The sequence below is a fragment of the Neolamprologus brichardi genome, chromosome 17, assembly GCF_056152115.1.
Source record: "Neolamprologus brichardi isolate AB-2024 chromosome 17, ASM5615211v1, whole genome shotgun sequence".
Lineage (NCBI taxonomy): Eukaryota > Metazoa > Chordata > Actinopteri > Cichliformes > Cichlidae > Neolamprologus > Neolamprologus brichardi.
Genome location: NC_142120.1, coordinates 27,061,250 through 27,082,924, shown reverse-complemented (window position 1 = coordinate 27,082,924; position 21,675 = coordinate 27,061,250). Strand labels below are relative to the sequence as shown.

Sequence of the window (21,675 nt, the reverse complement as noted above, 5' to 3'; positions counted from 1 at the left end):
ACTATCACCTTTTGTATTGTAACACAGCCAGTCTTCTTTATATTAACTGTTTGATGAAACCAGGCTTTCTGCTTTAGTGTCTGTGTGGCTTTTAATGCATGATTTGACTCTCTTGTGCACAAAATGAAGACAAATGGCGATAGACTGTGGGAGTGGTCCTAAAATCCTCCAATCAAATTGTTTTTTTGTTTTTGTTTTTTAAGTGAAATTGCAAGTGAATGTGAATCAACAGCCCACAGAGAGGCTAACAGTTTCTAATTTATAATTTTTTATCTGTAATTGTGTATCTGCAACTGCGACAACATAACCCGCTTTATTATTTTACTATGCATCACTATGATCTTCCAGCCAGGTTAAAAAACACAGACACCTAGCTAAAAAGATAAAAAAGAAAAGTGCTGTTCAATAAGCTTGCTTTGTGGTACACCCCTCCCCTCAGACATCTTTTTTCACATTCCTCTTGGAATGGCTGAATACCACATTCAGCCATGCAGAAAATTTTTAATCCATCTGCTCTGAGACCTCCGTCAAAATACGAGAAACAGAGAAATTAGGTTCAGTGCAAGAAGTTATTTTATTATTATTATTTTTAACCATTGACACAATCAGCAGAGAATCAAGGCATGACATGAAGACATGAAGAGGACGGGGTCAGATCTTGTTGAATGCTGCTACGTCGACACTCTGGACCTAAAATAAAGCAAAAAAATGTAAGTGTACCAGATTATTCACGACAGCGAGTAACTGCATGTTTTGATTTGAGCGCGTTTTACACCGGATACTGTTCCTGATGTCACCCTGAAGAAAAAAATGACTCAAACTGTTCTTGTACAACTGCTCGTGTTATGGAGTCTTTCAGCTTCACTTTGTCCCTTTCTGCCTCAAGGTGGCAGCAGTGTGCTGGCTGTGGCTGATAATGTGATGATTCTGTCACATTGCTCTTATTTTCCTAGGTGAGCCATCCTCACTGAACCTAATCTGTTCACTTCAGCTTCTCTGATGCTTTTAATCTATTTTAATTTCTATGTTTGAGTATGTTTACCTACATTTTAATGATAAAAAATGCATATATGTAATTAAAATTAGCATTAAAAGAGTAAGGAGGAGTAGAGGGGAAACGGTGGCTTTGTCTATTAGCCGTTTTACTATTGCAAGTTAATGCGATTTGGATTTCAGCAGCAGATGGCTGTTCTTCCTTCCTACTGTCACTAGAGCATCATCTGATTTTGGGGGTTTTTGTGGGGTGATTGCTATTGTGATTATTAAATCAATCAACCAACATTTCCCACTGTGATGGGAATTCTGGATGCCCAGTTAGTCTGTTATTGTATGAGAGCTTAACAGAAATACTGAACAAGACTTACATAATCCTCAAACTTGGTGATTTCCTCCTCTAACATGTCTGTTCCCACTTTGTCGTCCTCCACCACACACGCAATCTGGAGCTTTTTGATGCCGTATCCAACAGGAACCAGTTTGGACGTCCCCCATAACAGACCGTCGGCCTGTACCGAGCGCACACACTCCTCAAGCTTCGCCATGTCTGTTTCGTCATCCCACTAAAAGAAGCAGAAAAAACAGACAGTGAGCTTTTTTTTTTTCTTTTTTAAATAATTGACCTCAGACAGAGCACAGACTTACAGGTTTGACATCCAATAAGATGGAGGACTTGGCGATGATGGCAGGCTTCTTGGCCTTTTTCTCTGCATACTCTTTCAATCTCTGTTCTTTGAGTTTGTCTGCCTCTTCATCTTCATCACTACCAAACAGATCAATATCATCGTCATCCTCCTCCTCCTCCTCTTTAGCTGGGGTGCTGGTCTTCTGCTGGACAGCAGTGCCCTGAAGAAAATTAAAAGAGTGGAAACATCTCTGGATTCTGAAAGGTGAAAGCTGGTTGAATGTTTAAAAACTCACGTTTGTGTAAGGGACTGAAGGAGCAGGAGCAGAAGCTGGGCTGACGGCTGCAGGAGACTTCTCCAAAACTGAAACCCGACATTCCAGTTTGGAAAGTGCTGCCCTCAAGTTCTCCACCACTAAAGAGACATGAGATACAAGAGTGAGTTTAGCATGAATGAGGAACATGTGAATTTGAGTAAAGAAGTGATGCATATTCTATAGAGGTGGGAATCACCGTACATCCCACGATACGATATTATCACAATACTTAACGCACGATACGATATTATTGCAATTTTTTAAAATATTTTGCGATATTCAGATTCTGTACATAAAGGTAAACTTTATCAATATTAATTTTATCTAATATCAAAGTCTCACACTCAGTCTTTCTCTCATTTCAGTCAGTTTTATTGTTGACAAACTGAACGGTTTGTATTACAGTCTAGTCCAACTTAACTGAATGCAACCATCTGGTACAATTATAGCTATTCTGAACTATGCAATTTATGAAAACTATGCAGCCCCTTCAGCAACTGAAGAATTTGAAAGTAGATTAAAACAAAATATAATTTTACATTAAATAAAAAAGTTTTAAACTTAATTAAAATAAAACATGTCTTAAATTAAAATAAGTAAACTGTCATGTTTATTGCTGCCAAAAAAAAAGTTAAACACATTTGGACAGTGAAGGAATGTCAGGATTCTTGCTCAGAAAAAGGATCAACATGCTCTGAAGTCAGAGCACAAAAACCTTTTTTGTAACAAAATATTGATTTCTGCTGTCCCTGTATCAATACATTATTAGCAAACAAAATATCACGATACTACACAGTATCGATTTTTCCCCCACCCCCAATATTCTAGCAGATCAAACACTGTGAGAGTTAAGACAACAGCACTGAATAATCCTTTAACTTTACAACCAATCAAATGTAAATCAGTAGTTAATCCTGTTCATTCACTTGTCTCTGTTTTACAAAAGGTCTCCAGCTCTGTAGGTCTGTTAGACTGGTGCCTGCATTTGCAGTTAGAGAGCTTGTTGATTAGAAAAAAAAAAGTGTGATGACACCATTTTCATGTATTTAAAAAAAAAAAGTCCTGTCAAAGTCATTTGATCATTATTAGCTGCAGTTCTAATAATACTTAACTTCAGCTGAGGGCACCAAAATAGCTCTGCTGTAAGTAAAGAAGGAAAATGCATTAACACCTGATCAAAGCTGAAAACAAACCCACCTTTGTGTAAGCTCTGGTTCTCCAGCTCCAGGCTCTTGATTCGGGAAACGAGTTCTCCGTGATCAGCCGAATTGCTGCTGATGCTGCTGCCTGTGCTCTGAACCGCAAAGACAGAAACGGAGAGGGATCAATACAGTTTAATGAGAACATCTGATGGAGGATGTGGAATATTAGTCTTTTCATCAAACAGAACACCCATGTGTGAGAAAACAGCAGGTTGCAGTCTCAACAGCCAGGCTCTAGAGCCAGAAAGTGACAGCACAAGTATGCAGCAGTTTACAGACCCCAGTAGAAATATGCAGGTGACTGTGTCTGAATTGGAAACTGCACAGAAAAGGCATCTGTAAGCTGAGGTATTCAGATCAGTAAAGTGTGGTTTTCAACAAAGTCCACTGACAAAGGTGCTTCCAGTGACACACAAGCTTTGGAGGCACTTACAAGCTGAGAATGTTGGCTTATGGGAGGCTGAGCAGACCCTCTGTTAGACAGTGTAGTCTTCAGCTTGGGGCCAGATTTCAGGGAAGAAAGGAAATGAGGAGAAGGGAAGGAGCAGGATTTATTGAAGTTCATGCCAAAAGGAGAGCAATGAGGAGCACAGAACAGAAAGCAACTGGAGCAACCACAGGAAATAAACAGAGCTCGGAGGTCACAGAAGAGATAAAAGACTACAACCACATTTTTACACTAAACCACATTTACACTTTAGAGCCTTCAGATCAACAGAGAGCTTCAACTCAAACAAAATCTCCATTATCAGTCAGTTTAATCCATCTCCGTCAAGGAAATGAAAGCTAGGAAAAGTCAGAGAAAAGCAGGGCAACTGGTCCCATGTGTATTAGACTGTCACCATAAAATGATAGCACTATAGCTATGTTATTTCTAAATTCAAACTAGTTTTTGAGCTATGCTGATGTCAGACTGCACTATTATTTCTTTTTAAAAAGATGATGATCACAGTGCCTGATAGTAGTCTGAACTGGGCATTATGCAAATATGTAAGCTAAGATTAGACAGCTTACATTTTGGAATAACTTGAAATTATTTCCAAGCCAATTTCAATTTTTCATCTCCATTTACTTAAAAGAGAAAGACATTACCCCCAAAACTAAAAGGCCGGATGCTCTGATCTAAATGGTCGTGATTGGTGAAATTATGTTAGTATGTATACATGTACTTGGATAATTTAAGCACTTTTAATACCACATCAATGTTATCCATCAAATGAAATACAGCGTGTTCGATGATACTCACCCCTGCTAGAGACTTTTGGATGTTCTCCCGGGCCCGGGCAATGTCCTGAAGAATGGTGTTGGCGCCAGCATCCTTCAAGAAAATGAACAGCTGTCAACTTTATGACGCAAGGACAGACTCCACAATTAGAACATTTTATTCCAAAATATTAGATTGATTTACACCCCCCCCAAAAAAACCAAACAAACAAAAAGAAAAAAAAAAACAAAAAAACAAACTGCAACTACACAGCTCTGGTCAAACCGGACCTCTAGCGGATTTGTGCTGCAGGTGCCTTTTGTATCATTTTAATTAGTCAACTAATTATTCTGGCTCAAAACACATGGTTGTGTCCAAAATCCCAAAATTAAGGCTTCAGAATCCAAAATCCAAAACCAGCAGAAGATGTCACAGTGACGATCTACTTAGATGTTTACATTGTAATATGGCCTGCGACCAAGGCCGAAATTTATTTAAATTACAATGTAATTATATCTACATACAAATATTTAAGGATAGGTACACTAGAATAAGGAGCTAACAAGTCAGGTTTTTACAGGAAACAAAGATAATTATAATAAATAATTTTAAGTACAGCGCAAGTAAAAAAAAAAAAAAACATCAAAAAATAATAATAATAAAATAATTCAATAATAAATAATCAACATAATGAATATTCAATAATAATGTACAAAAATAATAATGTAAAAAGGCAAGATTAATCCACTTTATAATACCAAAAGGCCCTGAAAAGTACAAAATACTAATGATATAAGATGGCGAAAAATTGTTTGTTTTCCCCCTAAACTACCAGGAAAGTGTGTAGTACTTAAAATTATTTAAAGTACAATTATTTTCTGTTTCCAGTAAAAATGTCCCGTATCTACCTGTAAGTATTTGTATGTAAATATACTTACATTACAATCTCAAATAAGATACGCTGAAATTCGTCCTTAGACAGAAGGTATATTCTAACGTATTACTTTATTTATTTTTAATTATAATAAATAAAATATAACTTCAAATTCAGCCTGTGGAATAATACAGTTTTGATCAAATGCAGCACAGAACAAACAAAATCTATGCACTGTTAGAATCTAATCTCTACGCAAAGACACTTAAGATGTAAATAATCCACATTAATATGGTACAATGGTTTCAGATTAGATGTGAGGATTAAAAGCTTAAAGCACAAGATTTAACTTGTAAGGCGGCGTGGTTACCTTTGTAGGTTGTGGTGAGCCATTCATGTGCTCGTAGAAGCGCCTCTCTGCTTCGTCATAGCGTGGTTTGTCAAACCAGATCTTTTCCTTGGCCAGAAAGTCCACTGCACTCATTTTTCTACAAAGTAGAAAGCAGGGAAGGAAAAGACAGGGATGTATGAACAGGACACAGAAGGTCAGGGAAAAAAGGAAATGAAGCCTAAATTATTACTAATTCTTATACTAAAAATCACCCAGCATACAGTTGTTTGTTTACACCAATATAAAATCTGACTTTTTATTCTGTAAGAGACTCATTTTAATTTCTTTTTAAACAGCTATTCTCCACCAACAGCCACCCCAATCCAACTATACAAATGCATAAGAAAAAAAGAGGATGGTAAAACACAACAATGGGTCAGATAGTCAAAACACAAAGCATAAGGAAAAGATTGAACACAGAAGAATGACAAAGCATGGCTTAAAGAAAAGAAAAATCTAATTCATGTGGGAAAAGAATGGAGGTGATATGATGGTCAAAAAACCCAAAAAAACCAAAAGATGAACTGAAACATCTGGAGCAGTTCCCTTCTCCCGGTTTGATCATACTTGTCCCTCAGTGGGGCGGCCGAGGCAACTGATGAGGCTTCTGCTTCTGGCCTGCGCTCCTTCTTCACAGCTTTATTCCCACTGCAACCATGGAAATGGCTCTCAGCAGCATCATACCGCCACTTGTCCAGCCACACCCGCTCACTGTTCGGATGGAGGAAATAGTGAACTCCTGCAGCTGCTGCTTCTTCCTTCTCCGGGAGCTCAGCCGGCTCCTCTTCCTCTTGTATCGGGTGCAGAGCATGGAAGACCTCAGCTTTCCCCTGTGGGACCACACGTGTTTCCTCTGCTACAGTTTCTTCGTTTTCCTCCTCCTCTTCTTCTTCTACAAGGCTTTGAGGGTGGTCACTACATCTGGAAGTAGCGGTGCAGCTGGACCGTTTGGTGGAATTGTTACCATACAGGTTTTGGTAAAAGGCTGCCTCAGCACGGTCATAAAGTGGTTTGTCCAGCCACACGTCTCTGAGCAGCTCCACTGGGATGCGGGGCAGTCCGTTAATTGATTGCCGTACGGTAGGTGTGATGGCTGCTTGGATGACAGGGGTTGCAGGAGTTGGGGCTAGAGACTGATATCCTTCATCAGGTGTTCTGGATGCAGTGGAGCGACTGGATGGAGCTTGAAGGTCCAGAGAGTTTGGAACTGATGGCTGCATCGACCCCTCAACAAAGCGGCGTTCTGCTTGGTCAAATGTCGTCTTGTTTACCCACACTGTTTGTACAACATGGTGACAGGCCACTTGGTCACCATGGTTGCATGATGGGCCAGCAGAAGGTGGAGCTGCAGTGGATGAAGAGTTCAATTGTTTCCCGGAGGATGGAGGTGATCGGTTCGACTGGGTGGTCCCATTAGAAGAGCTTGCCAGCCAGCACTGGTAGAGGCTCTCTGCTCTCTCGTAGACGCTCCGTTCAAACCACACATTAGCGCACTCAGACTGCAAACCAATCAACCCAGAGAGGTGATCAGACGGCTGGCTGCTTTGTTTGTTTTTCTCCTCGTTCTTGTGCTTGTCGACTTTTTCTTCTGGGCGGCTCTCAGGATTAGACAAACGTTTTCTGCGGCGACGGCTTTTGCCACTACGCTTTCCTTCTCCGTTTATGCTGCCGCTCTCCGGAGACGACGACGCGGTCTCTCCATTTCTCTGGCCTGGCTCGGCCTTCTTTCTACAACCCAGCATGGTCTTTGTGGACTGATCCACCTGACAATGGCTGGGAGGCTGACCATGCTCTGACTGATCATCTACAGAGCTCTGGGTGTTCTTCTTAGACATCTTTGCGCCGTTGCGGAGACAAAGAAAAGAGAATAACAGGCACAGGCTTTTGGGTTAGTGAGAGAGAGGCACGGAGGTTTAAAGACACAAAGGGGTCGATCTATTTTACACAGTGCTGCTGATGAATTATTGAACTTTTGCTTTGTTACAGAGATGCACATTTATGGCAATACACTACAAAACAAATTCTACAAATCGGTACCAGAGAAAAACATGCAGCATGCAAGCAGATGGTGTAGACTGAAGTTAGGTGACTGGACAAAGTCTGTCACCTTGAGAATTCAGCATTGCACTTTTCACACTTTCACCACAGCTGAGAAAGGAGCAGGACAGTATTTGGAGACAAGTCCATCATTTCAAAATGCTAACGATCAAAGCAATTACAAGAAGGTTTTAGCCAACTGGCTATGGAATACACATTTTTCCTTAGCATCTGGCGGTTGCCAGGACTGACTGGTCTGTAGGCTTGTGTGACTCAGACGTTAGCGCTCATAGTGGCCAAACCTCAATAAAAGATGCTCTTGGTTTCTATGGCATCACCTGTTGGTTTAGTGAAGTCCTGTTATGGAGTCTCGAGCTAAGTTTTTCACCATATTTTCAGACTGTGAAACAGAATGCTTACTGGCTTGTCAATCACAATGGATAAGCTTCACTTCTGACAAGATACATTGTAGCTTCTACATATGCTCAATCCAGAAGTCTAAATTAAGCTTTGCCCCAATAAAGCGAGTTAATCCACAAAGACTTTAAATAATTGTGAAAATTCCTATTAAAAAACCCCAATCCTTTCCATGTGGTTATGATTATAAACTATTAATTCATAGAATTAGTAGATTATACACAAGAAGATATGAGATACTGTTCATACAGAGGTGCCTTACCCCATTAATACACAGGCAATGCATGCTTGTCTGACTGATGTTGAGAAACTGAATAATTTTAACATATCACCCAGTTCTAACCCAGATCAATCGAATCTAATTGTTTATGAGTTGTCTAGAATCGGATTTATCAATCATGTCTTTCACAGCAGACACTGTATTATCAGAGCTAGTAAGATATCCAGCAAATGCCATAGCTTTTATATTATTAGCACACATTAAACTGACCTTATAATGCACTCCTTTGTTTACAGCTTCCATTATATACTTTACAAACCTTAAACAGCTTTGCAACACTGAACATACACAATGACACGATAGCAATCACAGGAAGAAAAGGGGTCATTGAGTAAAAGAAAAACATTAATGGACCAATGCAATGCATGCGCATGCATAATAAATAAATAAAATTAAAACAATAATACAGTAGGTATTACAATTCAGACATGCACTAAATCATGCATCTTTAAGTTTTAGTAATATACTACCATACAGCAAATGCATTTCCTATTGTTCATACAGAGCTTAGTTAAAATGATCCAAACTAATACAAAGCTATAACAACTTTGGGTACTGGTTTGGGAAGTCATTTCCTGCTTGATGTTTATGAGGAGATCTTAGTCAATCTGTTAACTCACCTTCTTCAGTAAAGGTGTTGAGCTCAACCTAGTATCAAAGTCAAATGCTCAACACGTTCTTTTCATCCAGTTAACCGCAAGCCATTGAAAAGAAATTTATCAATCACCACCTTGCAAAATGAATCAGACAATACAAGGGATACAACATTTAAGGAGGGGGGAAACAGTACAAAAGACGGACATAACTACCATGATGTGACCCATTGTTTTCTGCACTCCTGTTTTGAAGCCAAATGTTTCTACCATTTCCATTTTGGTTGCAAGAAACTGGATGTGACTTGAAAGGGTATGTCTGAATGTGAAACTGCTTGGTCATTGGCTCCCGACTTGTGATTGACAAGCCATTAGCCAATGAACAAGCAGAAAATACCACTGATAAGCCTCCTATTTGACATGTGGTAGGTTTAAGATTTTATTGAATATGATCTTAAAGGAGTAACTAAGACAAAGAACTCAGTAGCAAAGTGTTTACAGAGGTCAAAACAGAAAGGCTTTTTTCCTCATAGACTAAAGGACAGGAACACTCATTTAACGCATACTTATAGCCATCTTTAGGCTTTCAGACTGAATACCGGTTTAGGAAGCTACATCAATCTTTTGTACTGTCTGTGCTCAATGCAAGGTATGTGACAGCGTTACAAGGAATACTCACATGTGAAATTCTGAAGGCAAGATGGGAGAAGACAAGCTATACATTAAAAATTTTTATCTAGATCAGATATTCAACATGAAAGTCAACCTTTCCGCAGTCTTTAAATGGCTCCACTTTTAGCCTTGGATGATGCTGAATGGGAAAAATGCTTTCACTGAAATCCAATATAATCCTAGAACATGAAGCAAAACTTGGACCCAACCCCCCTTTCAGTTGGGAGCACAGTTTATTTTCCTTTACATCATCAAAAGTAGACATTTGCTGTTAAAGCACATCACACCTTTCAATACTCAATCTAATTACCAGATCAAACAAATTAGATACGATGTGGAAAACAGATTTTATCCATTTTCTTAAAGAACTGCTGACTAGGCTCAGCTGCGGTAGGAGGGGAGGTTCATTTATCAGTTTCAATGTCTGTGCATTTTCAGGGAGAGTGTATCCTGTATTGAGGAGCTCCACTAGCAGCCAGTATGGTTGCCTGTCAGTGAAGTTAAGAGGATAGCACTGTTGGTATATATATATATATATATATATATATATATATATATATATATATATATACACACACACACACAAAACTAAACATACTCTTCTGAAGGCACCCCAAAAATATTTCATACAGTAGGAAACTGCCGTTTTTAATTTAGCATAGTTTTATTAACAAAAGTTAATACTTAATTTGTTGGGAGCTATTTCGAGCTGCAGCTCTAGTGAGTATTTCTGGCAGCAGGGTGGTGCACTGGGTGCTGGATCAGCTCAAAATAAACTACATGGCAATTTTGGAACATGTCATGGCTTCAAGCAGTTTTTGGAAAAGAAAAAAGAAGAATTCTATGCAATGGTTGGTTTAGATATACCAGGCTGACGAATACTTAAGACAGTTTGATTGTCTGTTTTGGCTGGCCCACAACATTCAGTTGATATCCCTGTGACTTTATAATTTGGAGAAAAATGAAATCACCCCAGACACCCTGTGGCATTATACAGAATGTTCTCCTTTGATGTCGAGTATCCCTGCATGTATATAGTTTGTGCAATTTCATTCACAAATAATTTAAATCATCAGTCCCTCCTTGATAACATTTAAAGAGGGTGGCTGACAAAGAATATATACGCGATTTAGAACAAGAATTCACTTGTCCTGCCCTGATCTGTATAGAAGCTCATCAGTGACCATGTTCCAGGATTCAAGGCAGCACTTCCACTTAAAGATACTTGTGTAACGTCATGTAGAAAACCCTGTCATGCCAAATGCTAAACAACAAAAGACAGAGCGTCAGGAGCGCTGTCAACTTCCAAAGGTGCGCGCCCTGCTAACCTTAGCCAGCTTTCATCTTCTTGAATTCGGTCCTAGCTAGAATGAATTCTGCAGTAGCCATTTCATTTGCACCGGAATAAGTCTACTTGTTTTAAAACGTGGCCCCAAAGAGCTTCTTTTTAATACTGACAATGCCGTAAAAACCTAACCAGCACAAGCAGCCACTGAAGCCGGTATCCGGCAAGCTTGACTGTCGCTCCGACAGTTTTAGCACTAGCACGCTGCTCATTCAGCTAGCAGCTTGCTAGCCACGGCTAATCCCAGCCAAGCGCCTGCTCTGTTAACCACTGAATATCCATCAGTTTACCCAAAATGTCTTTTAAAGATTCCCACCACTAACAACCACACTGAAACCTGGCTGTCGGTCGGCGTTGAGCTTACTTACTATTGTGGGTTTTTTTGGTCTTGTCGGTGTGAGGCCGGGCCAGCGGATAAAACGTGTTTCTCCGGTCGTGAATGACAGCGGGAAGGAGGAAGAGGAGAGGAAGCAAGGAACAGCGGTGATTGTGTGATCTTAGCGGGTGGGGGAGGGAAGGTATGAATCATTAATGTTGCCTCATGCTCTGTGTTGAATGTCATGTCGTTTTGATATATTAAAATTGGAATAAATGTGACACTGGAGTATTTGCATCTCACCAAATTAGGTCACAACTCAGTTTAAAGCTACACCTCATAATTTCCAACCGCTGTCTTAGTATGACAGGCTTTACTGTTTATGATACCTTCACTCAGTTATTATTGCAAGTCTCTAAATCATTTACATCTGCTGTTATAGACAAATCAGTGGCAAAAAACAAAAACAATGTTTCATTCTCTTCGATCTAGATTTCAAAACCTCTGAACTTTTTATTTCTATTGTTCAGCCAGTTCAAGTGAACAGTCTTGAATTTTGACTCATATGACGCACTGGCAGATGAACTATGTAATGTTATTCGGGGCCAGAAAAGGTACTAAATGGACTTGTCTGGAAATTTATTTTTCAAGATTACAATTAGTTTTATGGTGCCTTTTGTTATCAGTGAACTCATGACTTTGTCCATCCATCCATCCATCCACACACACACACACACACACTTTTTTAAATGTGTACACAGGTCTGGGCTGCAGTCTATAAAGAGACCAGACCTTTCCTCCCTAAACGCAAGCTTTTTCAGAGGAATTCCCAACTGCACATGCTTTGTGGATCAGGCCGCAGTCAAAGGGTAATACATTATCAGTCAGATTCTTGGCTGACCACTGACTTCAGATCTAACAATATTCAGTGTATAATTTCCCAAAACAAATTAAAACAAGAATTTATCGAATTTATCTTAAATGATTTATCCATATGGCTGCCTAATAATGTTTCTTATTAGGCTAACTGACTCATCGCTGCAGTGGCTTGTTATCTTTTGTTTTGAAGGTCAGAAATTAAGTCTGAGCTGTCAACTAATAGCTGATTTCAAGACTCCAAAACAAACAGAAAAATAAGGAACAGAGGACCTGTTAACATGACACTTTATGAAAATTGATACTTATTTTTAAATTAGAACCCTTTTTTTTTTTCTTCAATACACCATGTTATACACAACCATACAGTAGCTATACTTGGGACACTATCATTGTATTGGAGCCACACAAATGTGATTACTCTTATCCTAAAATTTAGACGTATGCTTTATCCAAACAAATATTAAATACAATAATAATTTAAAAGATTAAAATGATCCACTGACTCTACATTACAATCCAATCAAGAGCAGTAAGGCAGTACAGCAATGAAGATGTTCATAACAGGGGCTTCTGTAGTAATGATGAACAATATGGTCTGCATGACTGCTTTGTTCTACTCGCTTAGCCTCTCTTTCAGCCTTCAAGTCTCATGTGACTGTTAGTAAATGTGACAAGTTGGATTTATTCAGCATTTTGTTATTAGAATATATCAACAAATACTGGTACAATCAAATTTGGGTTGTACCTTACTTGCATCCAAATCCAAAAAGACAAGGTTATTTGAGTGCATGTAAAAACAGAAATCATGGTCTAATATTAAACTGTCAGAATCAATTTTAAGATTAAGCCAATGTTGACTTTTAGCTTACAGAGACTGAAAGAAGATGAGAAAATGTGATTGAAAAAGGGACAACTTGTTTGTGTTTTTGAGTGTGATGAGAAGAGGAGAAAAAAAAGAAAAAGAGGAGTTCCATGTTTCCATGTTGGGTATTTATCAAGTTAAAAGTCTAATGAGTAGTTCTTAAAGGCAAATTTGTCCATCACTTTCTGCTCCCTGCTGTTGACTTTCGGCCGAGTTCCCTGGCTCTCTCGGTGGCGGACTCCACAGCACTCATGGTTGACGCCCTCACACCGCCTTGTTCCAGTGTGTGAAGCCCATATATAGTTGTTCCACCTGGCGTGCAGACTTCCGAGCGAAGTTGAGCTGGATGCTTCCCAGAATCACGCAACAACCTCCCAGCACCCTGCAGCAAATAGCAGCTTTCAAATATTGTATTTGGACACTCAGGAGTCAGAGCTCTGAAATGAACTGTTGTAAAACAGAAGTGAGCAAAGTGTTAAACTGACCAGAACAGTCTGAGAGGCAATGCTGTGGGCTAGAGCGCTTGGCATGCCCATTTTAACAGCTCCTTCTGCCAGAGCTTCAGCAAAAAGATACACCTGCAGAGAAGAATCTCACTGATCAGAATAAAACATGAACTCTGTGTTAGATTAGAAAAGCCAAAATTAATTGAAATTTGTGCAAGTTTTTTTTTCCTTTTAAGTCATTAAAGACTCTGGAAAAAGAACAGTTAAAAGAAATCATAAAAAGCCCAAAATTGACATGACATTCATGACCATGGTGAGCTCATGTAAACCTCTGAGCTCATCTGTGTTCACAGGAAGCTCAACTTCCAGGCAGGTACTACCAGTGACAGTGAAGAATACCACTGATTGACACATGACCTGGTTGTAAATAGATTAGAAGGATACCTAGGCAACTGGAACCTGGAATACATAAGCAACCGTCATCTTCAAAGCAATGTATAATGTGTATGTGTTAGTCCCCATAGGGAAATTGCTCCTCTGCATTTAACCCATTCACCCAGTGAAGCAGTGGGCAGCCACCAATGCAGCGCCCGGGGAGCAGTGTGTAGGGACGGTACCTTGCTCAGGGGTACCTCAGGGTAACCGTTCAGTGGAGTCGAACCCCCGACCTTCCGATCATGGGGCCACCACTCTACCTACTGAGCTATCCCTGCCCCAATGTGTATGGTCTGAGAAATTCATATTACAATTGTAAACAAGAAGTTACAAAAGCCGCTTTTCCATTAGTACCTATTTTCGCCACGGTTTTCAATTAGGTCCTGGTACCTGGTACCAGGGTTCCAAGCGATCCTAGCAGCCACCAAGATGTCACCAGACTGCATGCCAGTGATTGGCCAGTTAGGAGTGTCATTTGATGTGTTATGAGAGCATCTCGTTCATGAAAATCAAAACCGCCATTTTTGAAACCCATCAACGGGTTAAATGGCTACCAAAAGCAATGCCATGTTCCCCAAGTCTGACGAAAAGCCACAGAGCAAGCAGCAGGTATATTCTTGCCTGAACATCCACCTTTTTTGTAGTGTTCGCGCTGCATACTAATTCCGTCATGTCATGCTCGGACACATTGCTATAACAACAACCACACACATTGGGTTGTACTCTGCTGCAATGGAAAACCAGTCGATCCGAGTAGGTACTAATGGAAAAGCAACAAAAGACTTCAGATAAAACAAATAAACCAACCAAAAGAAATAAAATCTAGGACACTCACAAAGGCTACTCCGCTCCCACTCAGCCCAGTATGGATGTCAATCCAGGCTTCAGGTCCCTCCTCCACCAAACCACAGCGATGCAACAGGGAGCGAAGTAGTGCGCTGTCCTCCTGCTTTGCGTGTGATCCTCGAGCAAACAGGAGAGCACCTTCCTGAACTAAACACGGTAGATTTGGCATCAGCCGGATGGCAACAGAGTTCTCAGGAAGGAGCTTGAAGTTAAAAGAGAGGACAAATATAGATAGATCAGTATTGAAAGTTACAGCTCACCCTAAAATGAAATTTGTACATGCACACAAGTACAATTAAATAAAAAGAATAAAAACAACAACAACAAAAAAATTAGTAACCTGTGAATATTATTGCAAAGATTTACTGAATTCATATTATTTTACCCAAATTTGAGTCAGCATGCTGAACTTCTGAGAAGTCAGCAATTAATAAAATGTAACATTTTTCCACTAAAATAGTGGTCAGGAATGCAAGTAAACAATTATAATTTGGCATATTAATAAAGAAAAATGTGCTCTTTTCATGCTTTTTCATAAAACATAAGAACAAGAATCATATTTTAGCATTAAAAATATCCCCTTTATTAATAAGTTTGTGCACACTGGTGGATTAACCATTAGAGAACCAAATGATGTTGTAATTACATACACTGCTAATTTAGGGCAGCTCAGCTGTGGCATAAAGATGTAACTGGGTGATGATCTGATAAATGTAAGCACTGTATATAAAATTTGTGTTTAGTATTAGTTTCAGGTAGGAACTATTTTCTTTCCATATAACTATACCTTTATTTGGAACCTTTATTTGTGCCTCTGCCCATGAAGACAGGCGACTCCCCTCTACTCTGATGTTAGCTAGCTGCACTCTTCTATTGGTAGATGGAGGTGGTATACAAAAAATACTTGAAAAACTTGAACATGAAACTGCTCAGAGAGATCTTTGGTATTTGAAATAATGGTTCGTGATTTCTATAAAGAGACACTGCTACAGAGTTATTTAAAATATACAAATTTGGGGAGCTTTGAGCAACTTATACACAAGAGAAGAGACATCTCTGCAGCCATCTCAAAAACTCATTCACACCATGACAGTACAGACATAAACACACTACAGGCCAAAAGAAGAACACAAATCTGATTCAGTGGTAATCTGTCCCTTAAAAGACACCAGAAACTATGTGGCACTCACCTCCTCTAACGTTGCTAGTGTTACTCCTGCTGCAACAGATACAATCATGTGTCTGTCAGTGACGTGTTGTGTGACCTCCTTGAGAACTAGCGGAACCAGGTGAGGTTTGACTGCGACAAAGACCACATCGGACCCACAAACCACCTCTATGTTGGAGTGAGTTACAGCAATGCCCAGCTCCTAAAAGCAAGCCGGTGTAATATTACTTAGCCGAAGCACTAGCTCTGACACAAGAGCAAATCATGCTGATGGTACACAATTCCTTTATATTGTTAATTTTTGCAGAAGCATTTACATTTCTAGGACTTGGAAGATGTCCTCCAGTATTACAATTATTTGCTTATGACATGATTACAGTTCATGTTGCTTTCTAAAACTCTGCCATGATAATAGACTCAGTGTTGTTTCAGTGATATTAGCAAGCCAGTGTTTAATGCCATGCAAAGTACTGTTTAAGAGTTTAGAGGAGAGGAGTAAACTTTAAATGGTCAATTAATCATTTACTGGGTCAATACAAAAAAATAAAAAAAATCTATTGGATATAATCCAATAATCTATTGAGCAACTTTGTTTCTCTCAACCAACAGTACAAAGTTGCAAAAAGAAAGTTTTAGAAAATTATTTTTCATCCTCGGGTGAGAAAAGTGTAAAACACTCATCAGTCACCAGAAGATCTCCCATGTCAGCTTTAGTGACAACTGAAAAGAAACAAAACCAAACATTTGGGGCTTGTGAAAAATTGTAATACCCCTTTATAAAACCCAGTGGTTTCACACCGGGCTTGAGAAATCCAACGCTTCCTTGTTTTTTAAAATCTAAACTAAACTTTGATGCACTGATCTATTGATGCAAGCTGAAAGACGATGGCCCTATTCTAGGAACTGACTTAAAAAATGATCTGTGACTTCATTAACACTGAGACCGATAAATGGACTCTGATCAGGACGTGCTTTAATGATCCTTAATATAACCTTTGGCGAGAAACCTTTATGCGGATCTGGTTCAGGCTGACCCATTGAGACCATTTAAGGTGATTTTCAGTAGAAAATACATCGAGTTCAGATTCTGAATTTCAGACATTGTACCTTTCAAAACATGGTGGCATCATTTAATGACAGAACTTCAACCTGTGACCACATTTTAACATAAACTGTTTAGAAAACAGACTGTCTGCAGTTTCGCCTTAAAGTCATGTCAGGCTCATAGGTCACATCATCTCCAACATCCCAGCTGTGGCAGACATTTTTTTTTAATGAGGACAAATGATTGATCAGTTTTATAAACGTTTGATTAAAACAGATTGCTACAATAAAGGGAAGTAAATGTTAGCAGTACAGGGACCTAACTGACAGCCTGACACCTGCATTATTATACAAAGTATTAGCATTAGAAAGATGGGGAGTACAGATTTTATATTCTGACCAGGTCATAGATCAATGATGTAATCGCCATTTCCATCCCTAAACATAGACGAATGAATGATCGTAAAAGTGCTCATGTTAATTACAAAAAACCCACATCATCTAACTGGGATTTTAGCATTTTTAAAACAAACTTTTGCAATTTCATTTACTCCAGTATGTGCTCTGTTCATGACTTTATGAATGAAGAAATGAACGTGGATGTCAGTCAGTTGTTTTAGGTGCAGCAAGAGGGAAGAGAAAGAAACTTAGAGCAGGTTACGTTCACAGAGTTTACCGATTGACTGACTCAAAGTTTAAGTTAACCGTCTTTTTGGAACAGAAAAGCCAGAATTTTCCTCATCTCAGAGTTAAAAAATTCAGTTGTTAGTAAACCTGATTCCCAGAATAGGGACCATGTCTACGAAAAGGTAAAAATGTTACAAATAACTACACTGCTTAAAAATAACTGGCTGCTTCACTACAGTTTTAGACTGAACTGTAAACTGATCTTCACCATAACTGCTTACTTCAATGCAAAATGATTCACGCTGAGAACTTAAATGATAGAACAATAAACAATACCTGAAAGCGTCCCAGATTCCTTGAGGATGGTGCACTAACTTTGACGTTTGCAGGAAGGACATTTCCTACAAAGAGAACATTTATTAAATACTAATGTGTCCTTCATTCATGTCCTCCTCACTTCTTCAGTTCTCTCTACACTCACCAGATAAGATGCCTTTGGCGATGCCAAACGCCATGTTCCCTGCACCGATAAAGCCAATCTTAAGCTGAGAGTCCATCTCAGGGTCCATTTTGATCTGAAACCAAAGCAGGCAGCAGGTTACAGCAGGAACATCGAGATAACATGATGCCAGTGATTAAAAATCACCATGATAACGCATTTTCCACTGCAACAAGGGTTTCACACATTGTTGTTTGAAGATATTAAACTGTGTACATTTTACAGACCAAAAATAAATAAATAAACTCAGGGAATGAATCCAGACAAGAATCAACACTAAAAACGTCACCACTCCAAAGACAATCAATTTGTGTTCAGATCTTTGTGTCCATGCATATGAGAAACCCGATTACTATGAGAAATCAGGTTAAAGCAAAAAAACCCCCCAAAAAAACCAAACTCACACATATATATGATAAATCCTAGTTGACAGGTGGTCAGTAATCAGATTCCCCTCCCTCCTTCAGTAAATGCTGCCACAGCCTAGTTTCCCTGTCATATGTCATTATGAAACGGCATCCTTTACCCAGTTCTGGGTTTGCAGGACAAAAAAAGGCTTAAGTACAGAAACCAGTCGGTGTGCACATCCGATTTCTCTCATGTTTAGACTGCAGCCTGTATCACTGTATGTGGTCAATGACCAACTGAATATTGTTGGTTTGACTGAACCTAGAAACACGTGACTCACACTCAACTGCCAGTCTCCCAATTAAACAAAGACAGTCAATAGAAGTGCACATGAAAATATGAATCAACCCCACTAAAGATGCAGTGGAAAAAATAACAGTTGTGTTTGGACACATGTTGCAGAGACAATAATTTAAGTGTTTGTTGGGGTACACTTGGATTAATATAGAATTAAAATTGTTGAGTTTTTGTTGATTGATATTATAGTGATTTGTTAGATGGAGGTTTTGTGGTGTCATTAGTGTTGTACATGTTTCTACACAACATCATACCTACTAATTCAGGAATCTGAATTACCCTTGTAATGGAAACACTTTAATAGGAAGCGGTGTATTTTTGTATATGCAAAAATAGGAATTTGACTATGTTGATACTGAAAGCTTTTCCTATGTTTTGTTTAGAAAATGATTAGAAACTGTTAATTATCTGACAGAATATTAGAAACACCTTATTTCAGCAACTGAGAGAGTCACTGACATTACAGTCTTAATAATATAGAACTGATTGCCAGACATGTATACTGTATTTAAATTTTAAAAAAGTGAGCTACACCTAATATCAGTGTATACTGTAATCCAGATGAATTAAAAAACAAGCAGACAATGACAGCATGTAGCATGACCTACTGACTATTATGGCATATTTAGGCCATTTTAAGTTTAATTATGGAGCCAGAGAAAGGGTGTGTTTTTTTGCAAATGTAGTTGTAGTCTGAATTTTTCATAACAAACATACCAGTTCAATATTGGAGTGCATCTGTTTTTGATTTTTTGTTTTTTGTAAATCTTTTTCTTCCCATTTTAAATTTGACACTTTAATATTTGAATCTACAGTAATGTGCAAACATCTTGAGTCACCCATCAATACTTTATCTTTTGCTTCCAAAGACTCACCCTGCATGTGTGATGCTTTGGGCTCTTCGGTTTCATCAGAAATCGTCTCTGTGGAAGACTGTTTGCCATTGTTAAGGAAGGGAAACCAGGATAAAAGGCTGAGGTATGCAAATTAAACAAGAACTAGGTTGAAAATCAGAGGCTCAGGTCTTATGAACTGATGAATCTAAATGTGAAATTTTTGGTTCAAATGATGTCCAGAGGAGGTCAAGAAAGAGGTACAAGAGTTGGTGTCTACAGCTATCTGTAAAACATGGTGGAGGTTCTGTCATGGTTTAGGGCTGCATTTCAGCCAGTGGCGTTTTTGATCTTGCCAAAACAGCCATAATACCATCAGATTTTGATCCACCATGCAATACTATCCAGAAACCTGACTGGCAACGGCATCATTTTTCAACAGGTCAAAAGCCCAGACACATGGCCAATGCAGTAAAAGCATAACTGGATAATGGGAAAAAAAAAAGACAATGGGGCGTGATCAGTCATGGACTGATCTCCCCAGGACTTCAACATTACTGAGGCAGTGTGGGATCATCTTAACGGAGGCAAAAAGCAGCAAACATTTCCTTCAAGAAGCCTGGAGATCTATTCTTGAAGACAAAGGAGTTACGAGAACGCAGACTTAAGCTTGTTAGAGTTGTACAAACTGTTTTTGCCTTATATTCTGCATTTTCATGCATGCTTTGATTTCTCAATAATTCATCACACCCATTTCACATTTTCCTAGCAAAATAACTGAATGAGAAGTGACTCAAGACTTTTGCACATTACTGTATCCCGGTTCTCTCCTTCTAAATTTAGGGCTTTATACTGCCAGAATATTTGAACGTCTTCCCTTTTGAAAGTTGCATAAGTTTATATCTTTAAATTAGAATATCCGACACGTTTACTTTGCGAAATTTTGACTTTCCAAGGAATTAATCTCCGTCTTCCCAGGCGCCATATTTCAGTTATTTTAATACCTACAATGGCCCTCCTACGCCATCGTAAATTACATACGACACCGCCTCCACGGTTATCACCCCTACAATTAAATCCAGGTTCTGGGTGGTATTGTCCGTGCAGGGCTGCGGCCAGTGTAGTACTGATGCTTCGCCATCTGACTCTTCTGTCACCTCGTCGTTTCTGTCAGAGTTAACCTCGGGTCCCACCAGAGGGTGTCTGGACTCCATAATAGCGACCATCGTCTTTTCATAGCGCCACCAGCCCTGTATTTTAGTTGGGGCCGGGGAGTCGGGCTCTCGCTTGCACTTGTAGTATGCGCTTTTGAGAAGTTTCCAGCGAAACTTTAATTGGTCCACGGATCTGTGATAACCAGCCGCTGTCATTCTCCTGTGTGCCACTTTGAACAGTTTGTTATTCCTCACTTTCCTTCCGTCTAAGCACTTCTTCATGTCCAGCTCCTTGAGAATTTCCAGAAACAACTCAGTTTCCTTCACGTCCCAGTTCTGCTTCTTGATGCCAGAATCGTCCATTGTTTTAGCAATGCAGTCTCATGAAAACCCACACGAACTAACGTTCACACGGCTAGGTTGCTAATAGGTGCTAGCATGCCTGCTGTAGCAGGAGCTGTTGTGATGTTGCTAGTTTAAAATCTTTTAGCAGTATTTAGCACGGAATCTTCAAAACCGAATCAATAAAGTATTACAATTCTGCGTTTTAAACTCTCTAAACATGAAAAAAGCCCCGCTCATGCATCTGACTAGGAATAGCTTGAAAATAATCCAGGAGAGATTAGATTAGAAACACAATGCACGTGTTTCTTTTTGACTGGACAACCATAAAGTAACACGGAGTGACACAAACACGATAGCGTGAACAAAACCGGGTAACGCTGGTGGTAGCACATTTATTCACCTGATTTGTGTTTCAGATTTGCTGATATCCGGCGTTTTGGCAACCGCAAACAGAAGTTACATTTAAACCGTGGATGCACCCAGAGCACCCACAGAGCCAACCAGCTGACTCTACCCCCACTGTTGGTTCGTTTGGTTTTCACTTCACTGTCGCTGCTGTTCCA

At 39.3% G+C, this 21,675-nt stretch overlaps 2 protein-coding genes across 5 annotated transcripts; both read right to left on the bottom strand.

The window, feature by feature from the left end:
- Nucleotides 1-555: 555 nt before the first annotated feature.
- On the bottom strand, nt 556-11,520 carry LOC102790092 (uncharacterized). Of its 3 annotated transcripts, XM_035910776.2 has the most exons (11): nt 11,322-11,520; nt 8,964-9,021; nt 6,177-7,444; nt 5,589-5,706; nt 4,387-4,458; nt 3,574-3,636; nt 3,136-3,232; nt 1,918-2,036; nt 1,642-1,842; nt 1,365-1,559; nt 556-690 (listed from the first exon to the last, which is right to left on the bottom strand). In XM_035910776.2, the coding sequence occupies exons 3-11, from the start codon at nt 7,442-7,444 to the stop codon at nt 652-654; spliced, it is 2,172 nt and encodes a 723-aa protein (XP_035766669.2). In that variant the 5' UTR covers nt 8,964-9,021; nt 11,322-11,520; the 3' UTR covers nt 556-651. The 3 variants fall into 3 exon arrangements, with proteins under 3 accessions (XP_035766669.2, XP_087686577.1, XP_087686576.1); XM_087830451.1 differs by lacking the exon at nt 3,574-3,636 and having other exon boundaries at nt 11,322-11,518; XM_087830450.1 differs by lacking the exons at nt 8,964-9,021; nt 11,322-11,520 and having other exon boundaries at nt 6,177-8,947.
- Nucleotides 11,521-12,810: 1,290 nt separating this feature from the next.
- Nucleotides 12,811-21,469, bottom strand: pycr3 (pyrroline-5-carboxylate reductase 3). Of its 2 annotated transcripts, XM_087830621.1 has the most exons (7): nt 20,684-21,445; nt 18,058-18,151; nt 17,913-17,977; nt 15,928-16,107; nt 14,727-14,939; nt 13,496-13,588; nt 12,811-13,392 (listed from the first exon to the last, which is right to left on the bottom strand). In XM_087830621.1, exons 1-7 carry the CDS (start codon nt 21,128-21,130, stop codon nt 13,189-13,191), a joined length of 1,296 nt encoding a protein of 431 aa, XP_087686747.1. In that variant the 5' UTR covers nt 21,131-21,445; the 3' UTR covers nt 12,811-13,188. The 2 variants fall into 2 exon arrangements, with proteins under 2 accessions (XP_087686747.1, XP_087686748.1); XM_087830622.1 differs by lacking the exon at nt 15,928-16,107 and having other exon boundaries at nt 20,684-21,469.
- Nucleotides 21,470-21,675: the final 206 nt, after the last annotated feature.